The sequence below is a fragment of the Pteropus alecto genome, unplaced genomic scaffold (genome assembly GCF_000325575.1).
Source record: "Pteropus alecto unplaced genomic scaffold, ASM32557v1 scaffold106, whole genome shotgun sequence".
Taxonomy (NCBI): Eukaryota; Metazoa; Chordata; class Mammalia; order Chiroptera; family Pteropodidae; genus Pteropus; species Pteropus alecto.
This window is the reverse complement of record NW_006442103.1, coordinates 9748354-9769262: the sequence shown is the minus strand read 5'-3', so window position 1 is coordinate 9769262 and position 20909 is coordinate 9748354. Positions and strand designations below refer to the sequence as shown.

The window sequence follows — 20909 nt, the reverse complement described above, 5'->3', positions numbered from 1 at the left end:
GTTGGGGATGACATAAATGATACCAGGACTTATGATGTCCTGACACACTTCTGAAAGAAATATTCAGTTTCCAGTGAGATATGTTTAGCCTTGATATAAATGCTGGGCAAATTTCTTAACCTTACAAAGCTGAGTGTCTTCATCTGTAAAATCGGATGAAATTGCCTATCTCATAGGATTGTTAGAAGGACCAATTAAACAATTTAAGTAAAGATCCTAGAATAGTGACCAATAGCTTTTGCATTGTAAACATAGCAGTTAATCCTATCTTTGGGAGACTACTCTTGTTGGTACCTTGATATAGAAGAAAACCTTTGCTATCTAATCCTATAATTTTTTTCATTTTCATAGTATTTTTCTCTTTACAGTTAAAAATTGTATTCATACAAGAAATGTGTGTGTAAACATACAAGTAATGCATAAATACGTATTGGTTGTGAACCATTCAGATAATACAAATGGTAAAGAGTGGAAAAGTCTCCCTTCAGCCCCTTTCCCTTCCTAGTTTCCTGCCTTCTAACCAATCGCATACTTTTAGAGGTTAGAGGTAACCACTCTGAACAGTTTGTTAGGTATCGCTGCAGACCTTTGTTATTTAGGCATAGAGGTATTATGCCCTCCCTTTTAAAAAAAATAAATGGGCCTATGTATATTTGTCTATTCAGCAAATATTTATTGATAACTATATTGTTCTGTGATGTGCCTTTCTATTATTAGGGTGTGTAGATGTACATCACTGCATTAGTATTCTGGAGTATGAATTTACCATAATTTAACAATTCTGCTGTCGACGGGAACTCAGTTTATTTCTAGTTTTTCCCTATTACAAGCAGATCTTCAAAGAACAGCTTTGTATATATATCTTTGTGTATATTTGCAAGTATTTTTGCAGGATAGGTTCCCAGAAGTGGAATTGGAATTGATGAGTCAAAGAGTATATACATTTAAAATTTTCATAGATAAAAATTTCATGCTGTCAGAGTCTCTCTTAAAATGTCTACCAATTTATATTTTTAAGACAATGCGTGAAGAGGCATTTACCCACACTCTTGCCAACACTAGATATTTTCAGGTCTTTTTAATTTTTGTATAACTGGTAGGCCATAAATGGTATCTTAATGTCACTAATGAGATTAAACATCTTTCCATAAATTTATTGATCATCTGTGTGAATTATCTGTATTCTTTGCTCTCATTGTTCAACTAGATTTTTGGGAGAGTATGCTATTTATGTTTTAGATGGTAACTGTTTATGTGTGTTGCATTTAGTCCTAGTTTGTCCTTGTCTTTTAACTTTGTTTATGGCAGCTTGTGCTAAATGGTAGTTTTACATTTTACATTTTTCGTGCCTATTTGACAGTTTTTTCCTTTACATTTTCTAGGTTATGTGACTTAATTACACAGTCTGAGTCAAAAATAGTTTTTGCTTATTTTATCAATTTTTAGTATTTAAGTGCTTAAATATGTTTAAAAATATTTGTGTGTTTGAATATGGAAAGAACACAAATACTTTATCTCATAAAGATTGACATAATATTTGAATTGGATCTAAGGAAGAGTTCTTGGGTTATAAAAAAAATACAAATCACTCTGAAATATTATTGCTTTGTTATATATAATAAATACATTATATTCATTATATTACTAATTCCTTTAAGTTACCTGCAATTGAAAATTTATTACTTATGTTTTATATTTTAAAAAGTTTTGCATAGGTAATATTTGTACATGGTAAAGTACAAAGGGTTTATGGTGAAAAGTCTTCCCATTCTTATTCTTTAATTATCTACTTTTCCTTCTTAGAGACAACCATTTTTATCAATTTCTTGTGTCTTTTTTTAGTAATATTTTATGAATATACACAACATATAGTTTATGTTAATTGATCTTTTTTCTTTTTATAGCTATATAAAGCTGCACCCGCTTTAAAAAAGTAATTTGTTCTTTAGGCCCCAGATCATTCACAGCTCCAGAAGGTAAATTAAAATAATTGATGAATAGTGAACAGCTGTCAATAGTAAGAAGGGACACATGGATGCTGCATCCGTGTTTTAAACGTTAGCTGATTAGCAGACATGACAGAGCTTTGCAATTAGAAGGGCTTTTCTTTTGCTTCCTTTAATGATCTAAAATAAATGTATTTTCCTTCTTCTCATTAAACTGACCTCATAGATTAGAGAATTCTGATTACCCCAGACTTGATATTCCCCAGAATATATTTCATGTTATTGAAATGTGAGTTAAAACCAAATTATAAAATTTGAAGGGAAATCATAGAAATTACCCAAAACTAACCCTCTTATTTTATGTGTGAAAAAAATTGAGGCCCATACAGATTAAGTGACTTGCAACATCACATTTATAATTCCTGAAGGACCAGACATTTACAATGAAATGACCTAGGAACAACATAAGTTTTTAGAATGCTATTTTATTAAGAATAGCTAGCAAATTTCTTTTTCTTTTTTTATTATTTAAAAAAAATTTTTTCTTTCCCCCTGTCTACCTCCCCCCCCCTTTTTTTTAAAGGAAAAGGTACAGTAGTCCAGTGTTGTTTGATAGTTTCATTGGCTTCACAGTACTTCATTTCCTGTAAACTAGAATTGTAAAGCACTGTAGTTCAGCATTAAGCACTCTATAATCTTGGAAGATTAAAAAGCATGGTTTTTATTGTGTGGGTTGAAGTTGGGGATTAATGGAGCCTTTCTTAAGCACTTTTTTCTTGGCTATAAAATTTATAATGATTGTACCCCAATTCCCTTAACATTATACTTTGAATCATTCTTAGCCTTGTGTGTTTTTCTTCCTTCCTAATCTGTTATAAATAAGTAACCTCATTGCAAAGGAACATTTCAATCATATCTATTTATATTTGGTTAGAAGCACTGATTTTTTTTTCACTAAACTTTTTCCACATCTATGTATAGAAATATACATAGAAGTCAATATATTTCTATTGCCATTATTTCTTTTTTCTTATCATTAACATTTTACCTTTAATCTTAGATTTATAAAAATTTTATTTCATGCCCCTTAATACATTCTTCTAATCTTGTTCCACTAAGATAAGTATCAGTACAAGTCCACATAGAGACTCAACCTGAAATTTATTTCTGTGGATATTAATTGTTGTCTAAGCACTAAAATACTAACCACATTCCAGTTGGTTTTCAGATGTACATATTATTAAAGAAAACTCATGTTTCCATATCTTAGTCTAGATATTGTATATAAGTAAAAATTTATTAAAGGAAAATTTATGAAAATGTTTTTGTAATTTTTTTTTTTACAGATATATCTGTCACGTAATATGGAAATACTGAAACATTCTGATATTTTTCTGTTTTTCTTTTTTTTCTATTTTCAGTGGAATATACTCTTTTTTCCGCCCTACATAAATTCTGTGTGGTAATTGTTTTTTCATATGGACCATGGCTGGCAGGTCCACCTAAGATGCTGTCAAAGCTGATTTTGGCTAAATACTAGTCAGTTTGAAGGGCCAGAGCTCTGTTCTTTTGAATGGCTTTTAGAACAGTTGGAAAAAAATTATCTACTCTGTACTTTTTTAAACATTCATTGATTTTTACATGTTAAGTTAATTCAGCTAAGGGACATTTTGTACTATACATCTCATTTTAAAAGATAATTTTAGTTGTTCCTAAGATAGTTAACTCTTACTGACTTATAGCCTCCCTGAAGAAGCATTTATTATTGACATCTCCTTCTCTGTATAAAGAAAAATTCTAGCTTCGCAGTGAATAATAGTTTAAGGAGATTAAACAATGTTTATGAATTAAATGTTATCTTTAAAAATATGTACAGTAGTCCTCTTATCTGTGGTTTTGCTTTCTGTGGTTTCAGTTACCCACAGTCAACCACAGTCTGAAAATATTAAGTGGAAATTCTAGAAACAGATAGTGTTACATTGTGCACTATTCTGAGTAGCGTGATAAAATCTTACACAGTCCCTCTGCATCCTGCCTGGACGTGATACATCCTTTTCCATCATATCCATGCTGTATGTGCTACCCGCCTGTTAGTCACTTAGTAGCTGTCTCAGTTTTCAGATCAGCTGTCCTGTTACGGCAGTGCTTGTGTTCACGTAACCCTTATTTTACTTCATAGTGACCCCAGAGCACAAGAGTGGTGATGCTGGCAATTCGGATATGCCAAAGAAAAGCCATTAAGTGCCTCCTTTAGGTGAAAAGATATGTATGTTTAGGAAGAAACCTAGTATAAATAGGGTATGGAGCTATCCAAGATTTCAGGCATCCCCTAAGGGTCTTGGAACATATACCCCACGGGTAATGGGACTACTGCTGTATATGGTGTATCTAATTTCTAAATTATATAGCTAGAATTTTAGAGGCTCTAAAAATGTTTCACAGGGTGGTTAGAAGAGAATAATTCTGAGATACAGCCTCATAAGCATATGTGTAAGTTTTATATATAGCAATAGTGAAGCTTATAAGAATTAAAATTCTGGGTTGGATGATTAAAATACCATATATTTCTACTGGGAGTTTCATAGTATAGAATTAAAACTTATCCTTTTAAAATTAATTTTAACAAAACCCTGACCAATTGTAGGTTAACTAGGATACATTTTCCGTATCTATTTAAAATTTAAATGTAAAGTCAATGTAAAATATGTAGTCATAAGAATATATGTCTTCTTCTTTTAGGCTTTATTGACCATAAATGATGGCAGCATTAAACTTTTAGTTTTGGTTTAAAATGGGACTATTGCTCTAGATTCATAGTAACTCCAGAGTTACTTTATATGTAGACTGAATGTTAAATATACGAAGCCTATAAAATGTTTAATATCATTGGGTATATTGAACAACGTCAGAAAATTGTAGTCTCAATTCTGCAAGTTGTATGGTTGGTACATAGTGATATAAATGAAGTGTCCTCTAAGAACTTAGAGATTAAGTGGGGAATACAATATTTTTCTGAGAATTTAATTAGTAAAAGCCATTTTTTTTGCTAGTAAGAATTATCTGAATATTTGGGGAATGCTAAAATCACTAATCATTGTGCTCTAGAAGTAATCTCAGAGAGACAGTTCTGAAATGTGATTAGAATTTAATGAGTGGACATATCATTAATTTTACTGTATCTTCTTTTGGACAAAGTCTATGAACAGGAAGGTGGTAAGATCAGGGGACAGTGCAGGGAAACCCAAAGCATGAGGAATTGGGCAGCTGGCCTGATGGGATTTTCAATTTGTCTGTTTCCTGAGGCAGGCATGTCTTTCTTGTGAAGATGGATGTGTAAGATTAGCTTAGTCCAATTAGCTTAGTCTGATATCATTAAATATTTGGGTCATATAATTACCTTCCTATACGCTGTCCCTTGTTAATCCTACCACCTTCTCTACCTAAGAGAGAAAATACGCTCATCTGATGTGAGCATTCTAGTCTGCTAGATATTTGCATTTCTCATTATGAAGAACTAAATGGACAAAATAGTGAACAAATTGAAAAAATTAACTGGTGTGCATACTCATATGTGTTTGTTTCTGTGAGCTTGGTTAAAGTTAGTTGGTCCTGTGAGAAAGATATGCTTGCAGTCTGTTTCATCAGATGTTTCTTTGCAGCTAGTCCCCTTAGCATGGTAGTCTTTCATATTGCTCTGAGCCTTAACATCTGAAAACAACTTAGGCCAGTTAACTTGTTTGGCCTCATCTGTAAAATGAGAATGTTGACCTAATGATCTTCAGAATTCCTCCTAGTTCTAAATCTTTATGAATTCATAAGCAATGCGCTCAGTAGTATAACTGCAGACTTACAGTTAAGAATTAGAAGGGATTTTAGGGAGTTGAAATATCTTTGATGTTTATTTTGATACTGCCAGTGTTACTTAAAGTTGCACATTTTAACCAGCCTTGTTTCCTTCGGTTCCAAAGTACAGGGTATAACATTTTCCATGTTGCAGCTAGACTATTAGTTTTTATGGACAGGGCCAATGTCTCCTGAGTATAAGACAATGCCTATTACAGAGAAAAAGGCAGTAAATGCTTATGGAATGAAAGTATTAGGACAAACCTAAGGCAAGGTATTTATGACATGGCTAAACATGGTTTGTAACTTTCTAAAGCGTTTTTATTATGGAAAATTTTAGATGTATTAGAACAGACAGAATAATATTGTCTTAGTCCATTTGGACTGAATACCGTAGACTAGTGGCTTATAAATACCAGAAATTTATTGCTTACAGTTTTGGAGGCTGGAAGTCTAAGGTCATGGTGCTAGCATGGTCAGCTTGTGGTGAGGGTCCTCTTCCTGTTGCTGACAGCTGACTTCTCATTGTATCCTCACAAGACAAGCTAGCTTTCTGGGATCTCTTTTATAAGGGCACTAATCTCAATCACGAGAGCCTTGCCCTCATGACCTAATCACCTCCCATAGATCCCAATTCCTAGAACCACCATTTTGGGGTTTAGGATTTCAACATATGAATTTTGAGAGGACCCAGACATTCAGAGCATAGCAAATATAATGAACCACCATTTACCATTACGCTGCTTCAATCGTCATGATTATCATTTTATCTTTATCTCTTCCCACTTTTCTTCTTGTATTATTTTGGAGTAAATCACAGATTATGTATTATTTAATTTGTAATTATTCCAATATATATCTCTCAAAGATAAGGACTTAAAAAAATCTTAGCTACACCTTTATCACACCTTAACAAACGACTTGTTTTTATTTTTTTGACTTGGTTTTGATAAGTATTCAAGTCATTACATTTTGAAATACCTGTACTAAATATTTCCAAGAAACCTGTTATGCAATATAGTTAATAACACTCAGAAGTAAACAATGGGACTAATTTTTGTTTTATTATTTTTAATATTTAGGCTATCAACATGACGGCTGAAGAAACAGTGAATGTAAAAGAGGTCGAAATCATTAAACTAATTTTAGACTTCTTGAATTCAAAGAAGCTTCACATTAGTATGTTGGCCCTTGAGAAGGAAAGTGGAGTCATAAATGGCCTATTTTCAGATGATATGCTTTTCTTGAGGTATGATTTCATTAGTACTGTGAGGTTTGTAGTTCCTTTAAAGTAGCATTAAGTATATTAATAAGTTAATGTACAGTACAGGTAGATCTTTATACTCGTGAAAAGGCTGTATAAGTATAACTTTTAAAAATGTTTGTCTCTATAATGGAACACTTACAAAATAGTGTTTTCTGTAGAATACTGTGTTCTCAGTAGTAAGATATAGAGGTGTTTTCTGTAGAATACTGTGTTCTCAGTAGTAAGATCTAGAGGTCCATTAAAAAAACAGTTACAACTACATTGTAGATGTGGCATCATTATAAAAAATATTCGATTAAGAAAGAGGCTCTAGAAAGAGAAAATATTCTGAAATACCATTTTTGGGGGCCACAGAAATAAAACGTACTCATTATATAAACATTAATTGTAGAAAAAAAGAAAACTCACTCCACCACCCAGAACACTACTGATAATTTTCTGTGCATATTTAAAAAACAATTCTGTTACATTCATAATTTAGTATCCTGCTTTATCCATTAACATCAGAAGTCCATTAACATCATAAGAATTCTCTACGTGATTACAAATTTATACTTTAAAAATGTTCAATTTTCTTATTAATTTCCTAAGTTCCCCTATTTTAAGACAAATTGTTTTCAGTTTTTCTTGAATGAATGCTCTACTGAGCATCTTCTGTACATATGACTTTTTCTGTATCTTGAATTATTTAGAATGAGATTCTTAGAGGTGGAGTTGCAGAGCAAAAAGGAATTAGCATATTTACCAAAATAGAAAGCTAAATATATCCTAACTTGAATTGGACATAAAAAAGAAAACCCAACTTTTTAGACAGAAATATATTTTATACTTATGTGATACCAAATATTTTTGATAAGGAGTACAGATTCTTGCACATGTGGCATTTTGTGATTTGGAAAGGCCTAAGAAATGAAGTGTTCCTAACTTATGAAAAAGGAACTCCACCCCTCCCCCCACCTCACCCCCAAAAAAGCTTTATTGTAGTAGGGGAGTTTATTTAAACTCGTTGCACTTCCCTGTATTTGGTGTTAGGAATGTCATTGACCCCCGGGTGGCTTAGTCGGGAACCAGCACTGAGGCAGCATTCTTTTGGCCGTCTTTCAAACATTGCTTGCCTGGAGTATAGCAGCGGCTATCAAATATCCCCCTCTAGGAACCCATTGGTTTGTGATGAAGTTTTGCTGGTCTGAGGTAAAACGCAAGGAATTATAAAATAATAAGTTTCTCATTCAGCTAAATGTATTCGTCTTAAAGCCCTGGCCTTTGAAATCGTCCTTCCTACCTTTTTAAGTATTAAAATGTCCCTTTATAAAATGATTATGATGTATATTGTGATTGCTTTTTATTAATAGTCCTTCTTTATAGAATCCAAAGTTGGCAATCCTATGTAGATCCTCCTGTCCATCCCTCTCTTTTTAAATTTTATTGTTCTAAAAATCCCAAAGTAGAGAAATTGCTGTTATAAAAGAAAGGCAGCAATAAGAACACCTTGTAACTTTTAGAAGTTCCCATAGACCACTAAAGTAGGATGAAACCTGATTTTGTTCCTTCCTGTTTTCAATCTCAGTGTAAATTTTAGTATCAAATGCCTCAAAGATGTAGAATATACAATTTAGAGAAGGATTTCTCTACCACAGCCAGATAATTCATTGTCGTGAGTGTGCTGGGTTAGGGGGCTGTCCTGTGCATTGTGGAATGTTTAGCAGCATCCTTGACCTATACCCAGTAGATGCCAGTAGCTCCCTATTTGGGACAGCCAAAAATGTCTCCAGACATTGCCAAACTACCCCCAGTTGAGAACCACTGATTTAGTGAGACTGGAACATACCCACACAGTAGCCCCTAAATAACACAGAATAACTTTAACACTGTAAGATGAATAGAGAAATAAAGGAATTTTTAGACTTAGTCCGTTGTTTTTTACATAAGTGAAAAAACCCTGAAATACCATTTTTGGGGGCCACAGAAATAAAACATACTCCCGTTGTTTTTTACATAAATATTAGAATGAGGAGTGGTTGTAGATTCACAAATTCTTCTCATCTAGCATATGCTGTTACAAATGAGTTGTGAAAATTATTTTATTATAGTGGTTGAGGAACCACTATAGTAAATGTTAATCTCATTACTGACTTCAGACTGAAGCTTTAATGCTATGTTGTCATCTATTCCACTTTTAATTAGTGTAACTCAAATTTGATAACATACATGGATTTTTCTTTATATAGGCAACTAATTCTTGATGGTCAGTGGGATGAAGTTCTTCAGTTCATTCAGCCTCTAGAATGTATGGAAAAGTTTGACAAAAAAAGGTGAGTTTTCATCAAAGTTTTTAGTGTCTTATCATTGGTGGAAGCTTAGCAAAACAAAACAATAGACAAAAATTTAAGAACAAGACCATTAGTTTTCCCAGTAAATAGTGCACTCAATCCTATTGATTTGGAGCACTTCCAGAGGACAAGTTGCATTTACTTCAGTTAGTCGAAAATCTGATATACTAACCTACTTAGTCAACAATGTCTATATACAAAAAGTCACAAGGGCCATATCTGAAGCAGTTGTTTCTTCTTCACAATAATATGAAGATTTTAAAGATGTCATTCCATTGCCCCCTAGCCTCCATTATTTATGAAAAACAGATAGCTGTATTTGTATCCTTATTCTCTTATGTGCAATGTTTCTTTTTTGTTTGGCTGCCTTCAGGATTTTTTTTTTTAATTGAAGTATAATTGACATATAGCCTTGTATTAGTGTTAGGTGTACCACATATTAATTTGAAATTTGTATATATTGCAAAACGATCACCGTAATAAGTCTAGTTAGCATCCATTCACATACATATTTACAACTTTTTTTTTCTTGTAATGAGGACTTTAAAGATCTGCTGTTTTAGCAATTTTCAAATATGTAGTACAGTATTAACTATAGTCACCATGTTATACATTACATTCCCATGACTTATTTATTTTATACTGAAAGTTTGAATCCTTTTCACTAATTTCACCCAACCCTCGCCTTTGGCAATCACGAGATTTTTTTCTTTTTGATTTTTAGCAGTTTCAGAGACAGCCAAGGATTTGGGCAGAGATTATACAGTCGATTTTGCTGTATTTCTCATTAAGGCTTCCTCCTTTTCAGATTCCCTATCCTCACTCCTGCTATGCAGATGCTCTGGCAGTACCAAGTTTTTGCTGACTTCTCAAGCTGTTAAAACTGCAGCTTTCTACTGGAGTAGCTCACACTACATGGACTGGGGAGTGCCCTCAGCTGGAAGGCCTTATACCCTTGAACATCACCCCCTAAAGTTCCCTTTTTCCAAGGATTGACTTCCCTCTAGTTGTGCCAGCTATTTGTTGTTGTTCAGTGCTTTCAAATAGTTATTTTTTGTATTTTATCTGGGGTTTATAATTTTTATCTGGAGAAAGGTTAGCTTGATAGAGGTGACTCCACCATTAACAGAACTGGAAACTCATATTGTTTTTGATTCTTAATTCATACCATGCTTTTAATACCTGTTTGCTTTTGTATATTCTTTATTAGAATACTATTTCTTTTACCATTTCCTACATTCCTGATCATCTTCCAAGAGTCAGTTCTTATAAGACTTTCCTTTTACTTCCCACCCCTTCTGGTAGTATTGGTTTTACATGACTTTGAGACCTTGCTGAGCTCTTTACATGTTTCATACAATTTATTAGGTAACCCTCTTTTTGAAGGCAGGGGTTTTGTTTTATTGAACACATACTACAACAATAGTTGAAAGAATGACTTAAGATTCATTATTATTTTCCTTCAGTTATTAGAAATACTTTAAAGTGCTGAAGGCATCCAGCATTTTTTGATTCTTAGACAAGTCAAGTAGACTCTTTGCTCTTCCTTTTCCTCCCAGAAGAATCCCTGTTAAAATTTTTGTTGTTGTTTCATAATTTTTTATTTTTATTTTATTTATTTTTTTATTAAGTTTATTGGGCTGTAGTTATTTTATGACTTTTTAGAAATGTTGTTCATTTCTCCTTATCTTTTCAGCCCTATTTTTATTAGATCTTATGTTTGAAAGAAAAAAGTCATATTTTAGGAAAACGATGTTTTGAATATAAAGGATATTGATTTCTTATTAGGTGACATTTGGCATCTTCCATAAAAACTTGATTTTTGTTTAGAATTAATATTGGAAATAGAAATCCTTCCTTTGAGTATTAAATTGTGATTACTTGCCACTGAAATTATTTTAATTATGGCTTAAATGTGATAAGCTTCATAAAATATTTTAAGATTTTTATGAAAGCAAAGGTACTTAGAGTAAACTAATAAGTACATATGATTATGAGACATATTGGAAAATTAATTTTTAAGTCTTTTTAAAAGAAATAATTAGTTCTTTAAGACACACTTGGCCTATTTTGCTTCAAGAACTTGAGTTTCATTTCTAGTTTTTGACATTGCTATAATTCAGCTTTTTAATCATTTCAGTGTTTCATATTTTATTTTTCACAGGTTTCGCTATATTATCCTGAAGCAGAAGTTTTTAGAAGCTTTATGCGTTAACAATGCAATGTCAGCAGAAGATGAGCCCCAGCATGTAAGGTTTTTATTCCTGAAGGTTTGCGCCATAGTCTTGTTTCAGTCATAAGTATTTTATTCACTAAAACAGATTGTTATCATGAGTTTTTGAAGTTTTTATGAGCCAGGATGGGGCAAGATTTGCTCTTTTGCAGAAGTAGTGCTTTCAGTCTGTACTGAGTCTAAATTTGTTCCATGATTTAGACAATGATGATAAATGAATGACTGGCTGGTTGGGGAGTTTGTGCTCCCCTTGTGTTTAAGGTGATTTAGATGGCAATAGATGTTTGACTTGACTCTACATCATTGCTTCTTTTCTTATTCCAAGAGTGGATTATGTTTACCTCCTTTGTCTTTTCAGTCTTTTCAGTATTTCCTTTGATCCAGAGGTGGTTTTTTTGATAAAATGTTTGTCTTTATGACAGTTTAAAACTTGATATTAAATTCTTTTTGATTTGAGACTTAACTTTTAAAGTTTTAGTATTGTTATTGTTATTGTTATATCAAAAAGCAAAGTAAGTGCCAGTAAGTGTTCATTGAAGTAAACCAAAATACTTTCATACATAATAGAGAAATGTTTGCCAGATAATGATACTTAAAAGTGGAAAGAACACTAGAATGTTGACTCAAAAGACCTAATTCTGTCTTTGTCACTAACCAACTAAATTACTTTAGTTAAATCTATATCCTAACTTTTCCCATTGGTAAGATACAGAAACTGGACTATGTAAACTTTAAGGTTCCTTACATCATTAAAAGCTTATGATTCTAAGATAATATTCACTATACAAATTATTATCATTTTTCTCTCAGCTAAGCTTCCTTTTGTTCTGTCTCCACACTGTGTTTGTAGTAAACAAACTAGATGTTTCTTTTCTGTAGTATATGTGCTGTTGAAGCAAGCACGAGATGTTCCTTGATTTACTTTCTTTCCCCACACAATTTTCCTATCGCAGATTTGTGAATGGCTTTTGCTTTTTTGGTAAGCTGGAGTGATAGCAAGCTATATAAATAATTGAATATTGGTAGGCTTCAGCTTTCTTTTCTAGAAAAGTCAATTATTCTTACCTTTCAAATATTATACATTTGAAAATGATAGCCTTAAGCCTGAATTAGAGCACTGTTTTTATAAGTAAAGTTTAATGTGCTAATTAACGAAATTATCTAATCTTTTTATTTTAGTAGTGAAAAACATTTTGGTTTCTGACTTGAAGGTTGTTAACTATCCAACAAATTATATGGGTAGCCTATGACACTATAGAGTTTATCCTTTTGCAATTGAATAGTTTATGAAAGTTTGTCAAGTATCTTTGTGTTTGAATGAAACATTGTTTTCATACTTCATAGTATCTGTATGGTGATCACTCCTATTTTTCTTACAGCTGGAATTTACCATGCAAGAAGCTGTGCAATGTTTACATGCCCTAGAAGAGTACTGTCCTTCTAAAGATGATTATAGCAAGCTCTGTTTGCTTTTGACTTTGCCTCGTCTGACCAATCATGCTGAATTTAAGGACTGGAATCCCAGCACTGCGCGAGTTCACTGTTTTGAAGAGGCTTGTGTCATGGTTGCAGAATTCATCCCTGCTGATAGGAAGCTAAGTGAAGCTGGTTTTAAAGCAAGTAACAATCGTTTATTTCAGCTTGTAATGAAGGGTCTACTTTATGAATGCTGTGTAGAATTTTGTCAAAGTAAAGCAACTGGAGAAGAAATTACAGAGAGTGAAGTACTTCTTGGCATCGACCTCTTATGTGGTAATGGTTGTGATGATTTGGATCTGAGTTTATTGTCATGGCTTCAGAATCTCCCATCTTCTGTCTTCTCTTGTGCTTTTGAACAGAAAATGCTTAATATTCATGTTGACAAACTTCTGAAACCCACAAAAGCTGCATACGCTGATCTTTTGACTCCCCTTATCAGCAAACTTTCTCCCTATCCATCATCTCCAATGAGGAGGCCTCAATCAGCTGATGCCTATATGACCCGCTCTCTGAATCCTGCTTTAGATGGCCTCACTTGTGGACTAACCAGTCATGATAAGAGAATCTCAGACCTTGGGAACAAAACTTCTCCAATGTCACACTCCTTTGCTAACTTTCATTATCCAGGGGTACAAAACCTCAGTAGAAGTCTCATGCTTGAAAATACAGAATGTCACAGTATTTATGAAGAATCTCCTGAACGGTAGGTATTTGCTCATAAAAACAAAAAATGAGGAACTCTCCACAAGTGTGAGATAATCTAATTTTGTGTGTGTGTGTGTTTTCTTAATATTCAAGTCCCTTTCGTTGAAGGTTATTCCTTAAAACTTTACAAAGGGTTTTTTAAAGTTCGATGATTAAAATTATGAGGGAAAATCTTTACTATTATATCCTGTATTCTTTTGCTAGTTTAAAGGCAATACGTGTGCACTGAAGAAATTTTGGGAAATACAGAAGAGTTTAAACCTGAGAATTAAAATCCCACAAAATTTCACATGTAGGTGACTGGTCTTTTTTCTATGAATAGAATTTTAAAAATTGAGAATGAACCATATATATTTTCATATAATTTGCTTTATTCACTTGATAGATTATGAATATTTTTCCATATTCTTAAACATTTTTTGAGATCAGTGATTAAAAACGTATGTATATTCTGTTATATAGCTGCACTATTTTTATGTAATTCTTAATTGTAGAACAGCAGATAGTTTATACTTTTTTCTCCTGTAAATAATACTGTATTGAACATAAAAATTTGTGTACATAAAAATCCCCATGTATATAAAAATCTGATTATTTCTATTTATATATTTTAGTAATTCCTTATATACATGAAGGAAATAAGTGTTAAAGCCACCATTAGTTTTTATTTTGAACCTGGTATGAAATAATAATTTCCTAATTAGCAGTTATGTATTTCAGGAGTTAGGACACTTCTTGCCTTGCTTTTGCAGGAAACCCCTGGAACATACTGCTGTTTTCATATACTCAGAGTTGATACTTTGAAGTATTAATGTTGACTGCAATAAATTTATTTAAAGAACACAAAAACTAAACCTTTTCCTATTCACATAGGAAAGTTGGAGGCATTCTTTATTGAGGAAGGAGCACTGGACTCACAATTTCTGTTTCTAATTAAAGCAAGAGGAAAACTTAAGTTTAGGCACAAGAAATACAGGATAAATATATACAGAAGCATTTCCTTTAAGTTGCTGTGAGATTGTAGAGGAGTTGGGGTTGTGATACTGTCCTTAAAGTATCTTAAAGAGAGGGGAGGCTTCTAGGGTAAGTTAAGTGACTTATTTATTTTATAACTGAAAGTTTGAACCCCTTTCTCTAATTTCACCCAACGTTTCCCCTCCTTCCCCTACAACCCTCGCTTTTGGCAATCACAAGATTTTTTTTATCGTTGGTTTTAGCAGTTTCAGGGATAGTCAAGGATTTGGGCAGAGATTATGCAGTCGATTTTGCTGTATTTCTCATTAAGGCTTCTCCTTTTCAGATTCCCTATCCTCACCCCTGCTATGCAGATGCTCTGGTAATACCAAGTTTTTGCTGACTTCTCAAGCTGTTAAAACTGCAGCTTTCTACTGGAGTAGCTCACACTACATGGACTGGGGAGTGCCCTCAGCTGGAAGGCCTTATACCCTTGAACATCACCCCCTAAAGTTCCCTTTTTCCAAGGATTGACTTCCCTCTAGTTGTGCCAGCTATTTATTGTTGTTCAGTGCTTTCAAATAGTTATTTTTTGTATTTTATCTGGGGTTTATCATTTTTACCTGCATAAGCCTCGGGTGACATATTAAGGCATCTTACTCTTCTGTATTTCATATTTGAAAGATAAAGATGATATCTAATGATGAAAATGGATGAATGTAATATAGGGACAACTTATTATCTAAATCTCAAAGAAATAGAGAGTCTTCAGCATTGGTGGAGACTATTTTAAACTTTTCCTGGACTTTACAATTTCTTTGGAGAAAATTTTCATTGTATGGGATGCTGGGCTTCAATTATGGGGCAACTACTGATGTTCTTCTGAGTACATAAGATGACAGGAGCCTCTTGATCAGTCTAATGGACAGCATGTTTGGACTTGTGCACCAATGGGATTGTTTTTGTAAAGAAGAAAAGACAGACAAAATCTAGCCAAACCTGATTCTGTATGTGCTGTTACTTATGTGAAAAAAAGTAGTAGAAATTCAGGAATGACTGGATAAAGATGGAAAGTAGTGGAGGAGTATAAGTTATTAGATAATTGTAGAATAAGAGAGGTAAAATGTGGCATGTCATAAAGTAAAACATGTGTTACCAGCTGAGCAGTAGCAATAACCCAGAAAACATCTATTATGCCTCTGAAATTGGAAGACTTATGAGGCAAAGCACTGTGGAGTAATGACTAGAGCATGGTCTTTGGAATCAGACTTGAGTTTGAACAATAGCTTTGTCATTTACCAGCTGTGTAACCTTGAGACAGTTACTTAATCTCTCTGAGCCTCAGCGACCTCCTCTATAAAATAGAGCATTGACTTACAAAGTGAGATAAAACTCCTAGCAGCGTGACAAGCATGTGATTAGTACTTAAAAAATATCAGTTTCTCCCCTCAGAGTTCATACACTTGGTAAGGACAATATGTCAAAAGGGTTGCTTGTTACATACTATGGGAGAGGCACTGTGCTATAGATAAAGTAGAAAAATTTACTTTGGAAAAAGTTTGCCTATATTTTTAGTATAATTTTAAACATATCGAGATTTTCTGTTACATCTGTTATGTTAAAGATGCCACATGAAGAGACTCCTACTTGTGGTCATGCATGTTTGAAGTTGATATTTTTAAAATATTTGAGTGTCTCCTATGTGCCAGCCTCATGCTGCATCCCCAGGATACAGTGACGGAGTTACTGTGGTGAACAAGAAGATGAAACATGAAAGAAAGGTTTATAAGAGAGTGTGTGGCATTTTAAAGGATATATTTTCACTCAAGCAGAAAAAAACTCAAAACAAAAAGTCAGAAAAATCAGTTGAAATTTGTAAGCTTTGTCTATTCAGTGTAATGATCTCAAAATTAATAGGCCTCAAAATAACAAAGTATTCTCAGGCATAGGCTGGCATTGGATTTCAAGTCCTAGCTTTATTTACTAGTTATGCAATTTTAAGATCACTTGTCTTTTGAATCTGTTTCCTCACCTGTGAAATGAGAGTTATAATCTATTCCACAGGTTAAATGAGAATGCATGTGGAAGTGCTATATAAAGTTCAAAATTAAATCAGATGTTACTTTATGAAGGTCATTTTATTCTATCTCTATGCAGTTAATAACTCTTACAAATTCTACTTTATGGACATTAAAGAGGGCTTCTTGTGGTCATTAGCAGTTTACAGCACATCCTGGTAGCTGAAAACTCTTCTCAAGGTCTTTCTCCTTCCTCTTCTGGGTGTGTGTGTGTGTGTGTACGTGTGTTTAGGTATTTATGAGTACTAGGCTCCTAACTAATGGTGCCGTTGTGAAAATGACTAGCTAGCTCTGTTTCCCTGGATCATCAAGCTATGTTTTGATATGTCTTACATACTTCTGCCCAGAGAGGCCATTATGAGGCCACTCATAATCAAATTCCTTGAAGGCAAAGATCATTTTACTTTTGTACTTGTTCCCATGGTGCCTTGTACCAATAGGTAATCTGTGTAAATGTCTGTGGTATTCATCATCTTTGGATGATGTTAGTTATTAAAAATTTTGAACAGAGTATAATTATGAAAAGTAGAAATTGCTAGTGTTTTAGAAAAATGTTAGGAACGACCTGAGATGTCAAGCTTACTAATTAGCATACGTTAAAAATATTGGAAAAAATGTATGCTTAGCTTTTATGTTAAATGCAAATAAACCAAAGAAAACCTTTTAATAAAATACCAACAATTCTTAAAATTTTGTTGAACCATATTAGAGGAAAAAAAATAATGTTTGGATAGCAGTATTACATATTAAGAGTTCATAAAGCGAATTTAGACAGTAGTTCATCCAACCTTTTATTTGATTTATAGGTGAAGTTGAGCCACAGAGAATGTAAGTGATTTCCCTAAGGCTACACATCTTATTTTTGATGGGAGCCCCTACCCTCCTTGCTTAATAATCCAGTGCTCATCCATAATAAGCACATTCTTTTTTTTAAAAAAATCCCTTATGTAGTATACTTAAAAGAGGAAAGGAAAATAAAAATCTATTTTTGTACATTTGATAAACACGTAGGCTAAATGTTAATTGTTTAAAATTAACATTTTAAACTTCTCTAAACTATATTTTCCTTCACCAACCCCCGCCCCCCCCCCGCTTTCTTTTTGTTTTTTTGCACATTTCTGGAAGAAGTGATACACCTGTTGAGGGACAGCGGCCTATCAACAGTGAAATCCTGGGCCAGAGTTCAATTTCAGAAAAAGAGCCTGCAAATGGAGCACAGAATCCAGGACCAGCTAAGCAAGAAAAAAATGAGGTAATATTTACTACACACAGTATCTTTAGAGTTATACTCTTTGCGAGAAGTAATGATATTTGCTTAGATAGAATTTTATTTTATTTATTTTTATTTTTATTTTTTAAAACACCTACAGCACCTGGTATTCCTAGGTGGTCTCCCATCCAAGTACTAATCAGGCTTGACCCTGTTTAGCTTCTGAGATCAGATGAGATCAGGCACGTTCAGGGTGGCATGGCTGTAGTTAGATAGAATTTTAAAAGAATTTTCTGATATTTGGAAGTAGTAGAGAGAATATCTAGATTTTCTTATTAATCACCCTATTTTCTCCTCTCTTCCTTAAGAATATATGGTACTTTTAGTTGTCATTGTGTATTTTGGACTATTTTAACAGATGAATTTACTAACAATTTTTTTAGATTGATATTAATCTTCTATATTTTGGTATTTGAGTAATTGAACTCACATTAAACATGGATAGCTTGCATTTTTAAGTTATATGCTTTTTATTTTACTAATTAATGAACAAGGAATTGACATTTTTAATATAGACTAATATGTTTATTTAAGTTTTTCACATTCCAGATTATTTTTCCATGGCATTTGGAAAGGAAATAGTGAGGCATAAATTAAGGTGCAAATTTTATCTCATTTAAATGCCACTGAGAAAGAGTGAGTAGTAGGTAGTTTTAACAAGTTGAATAATTTTTTGAATTTTTTGAGTATTTAGTTGAATAATATCAACTAAATATTAAGAATGAACTAGAAAAATTACTATTAAATATGTAATCAATAAATAATAAATATTACAGATATGCATTTGTACCAGACAACAGAACTCCAAAATATATGAAGCAAACATTGACAGAGTTGAAGGGAGAAATAGTTATGCAGTAATAGTTGAAGACTTCAGTACCCCACTTACGTATAGGACATCTGAACAAAGGATCAGTAAGGATGTAGGGGACTTGAACAACACTGTAAAACAACTAGACCTAACAGGCATCTATAAAACACTCCAATAATAACAAAATACATATTCTTCTCAAGTTTGCATGCAACATTCTTCAGGATAGACCATATATCAGGACACAAAACAAATCTCAATAAGTTTTAAAAGATTGAAATCATGTAAGGTATCTTCTCTGACCATAGTGTTATTATTAAAAATTAATAATAACAGATGGAAAATAGAATATTCACAAATTTATGGAAATTAGATAACATAGTCTTAAACAACCAATCGGCCAAAGAAGAAATCACAAGGGAAATTAGAAAATCCTTAGAGGCTAATGGAAGTGAAAAGAACATATCAAAACATACAACATTCCAAACTTATAGGATGCAGCAAAAGCAGTGCTCAGGGGGACATTTATAGCTGTAAATTCCTCCATTAAAAAAGAAGATTTCAAATCAGTAACCTAACCTTATGCCTTTAGGAACTATAAAAGAAAAGCAAACTAAACCCAAATCTAGCAGAAGGAAAGAGGAAAGTAATAAAGATTAGAAAGGAGACAAAGTACAGAATAGGAAAACAATAAAGAGAATCAATAAAACAAGAGTTGGTTCTTTAAAAAGATCAACAAAATTGATGAGCCCTTAGATTAACAAAGAAAAAAAGAAAAAATACACAAATAACTAAAATCAGAAATGAAACCAAGACATTACTATCAACATTTAATATTAAAAACCACTTATAAGAGAATATTGTGACCAGTTTGTAAGCCAAAAAATTAGATAACCTAGATGAATTGGACAAATTTCTAGAAACACACAAATTACATAAACTGACTCAAGTAGTAGAAAATCTCAATGTACCTATAACAAGTAGAGGTTGAATCAGTAATCAAAAAGCAAAGTCCAGGATGAGATAGATGGCTTTGCTGGTGAATTCTGCCAAACATTTAAGGAAAGTTACCACCAATTCTTCCCAAAATCTTCCAAAAACACTTAGAAGAAAACACTTAGAAGAAAATATAGGCATAAATCTTTATAACCTTGGATTTTGTAATGTGTTCTTAGATATGATACCAAAAGCATGAGCAACAAACATAAAAATTGGTAACTTGGATTTCACCAAAATTTAAAATATCTGTGCACCAAAAGACATTATCAAAAAAGTGAAAAGACAGCTCTATGGAATGGGAAAAGTATATATCTGATAAGAGTTTAATATCTCCAGACTATATGAAGAACTACGGGCATACCTCGTTTTATTGCACTTTACTTCATTGCGCTTAACAGATACTGTGACTTTAGAAATCGAAGGTTTGTGCAACTCTGCATCAAGCAAGTCTGCACTGGCGCCAAACAGATTACAATTTGCTGAATGCTCAAATGATGGCTAGCATTTTTTAGCAATAAAGTATTTTTTTTTATTAAGGTATGTACATTTTTTTAGACATAATGCTATTGCACATTTAATAGACTACATTATAGTGTAAACATGCACTAGGAAAACAAAATTTCATATTGACTTGCTTTATTGAAATAGTTGCTTTATAACAATGGTCTGGAACCAAACCTATGACATCTCCAAGGTATGCCTGTACTACAACCCAACAACGAGAATACAAACAATCCAATTTTTTTAAAAAAGGACTTGAATAGACATTTCTGAATGGCCAATAATAACATGAACAGATGCAGAACATCAGTAGTCATTAGGGAAATGCAAATCACAACCACAATGAAATACAAGTTCCCAACTACAAGGATGGCTTAAATCAAAGCAGTGGAAAATAACAAATGTTGGTGAGAAAGTAGAGAAATTTGAACCTTCAAACATTGGAATATAAAGTAGTACAGTCACTGTGATTTGGTGGTACCTCAAAAAGCTA

At 32.9% G+C, this 20909-nt stretch overlaps 1 protein-coding gene and 1 pseudogene across 14 annotated transcripts in view; one reads left to right on the top strand and one right to left on the bottom strand.

Annotated features, from left to right (window-relative positions):
* WDR47 (WD repeat domain 47) overlaps positions 1-20909 on the top strand; it is a 47734-nt gene that overhangs the window by 6740 nt on the left and 20085 nt on the right. For 6 of the 14 annotated variants that reach the window (XM_025052256.1, XM_025052253.1, XM_025052251.1 and 3 more), the window contains 5 exons: positions 6872-7038; positions 9285-9368; positions 11551-11656; positions 12999-13801; positions 17961-18087. In XM_025052256.1, coding sequence (XP_024908024.1) covers positions 6881-7038; positions 9285-9368; positions 11551-11656; positions 12999-13801; positions 17961-18087 — 1278 coding nt within the window. In that variant the 5' untranslated portion in view covers positions 6872-6880. Of the gene's footprint in view, positions 1-1957; positions 1977-6871; positions 7039-9284; positions 9369-11550; positions 11657-12998; positions 13802-17960; positions 18088-20909 lie in introns of those variants that run through there. The other 8 variants (XM_015595550.2, XM_025052250.1, XM_025052248.1 and 5 more) reach the window with 4 other exon arrangements.
* Positions 18197-18315, bottom strand: LOC112469190 (annotated as a pseudogene).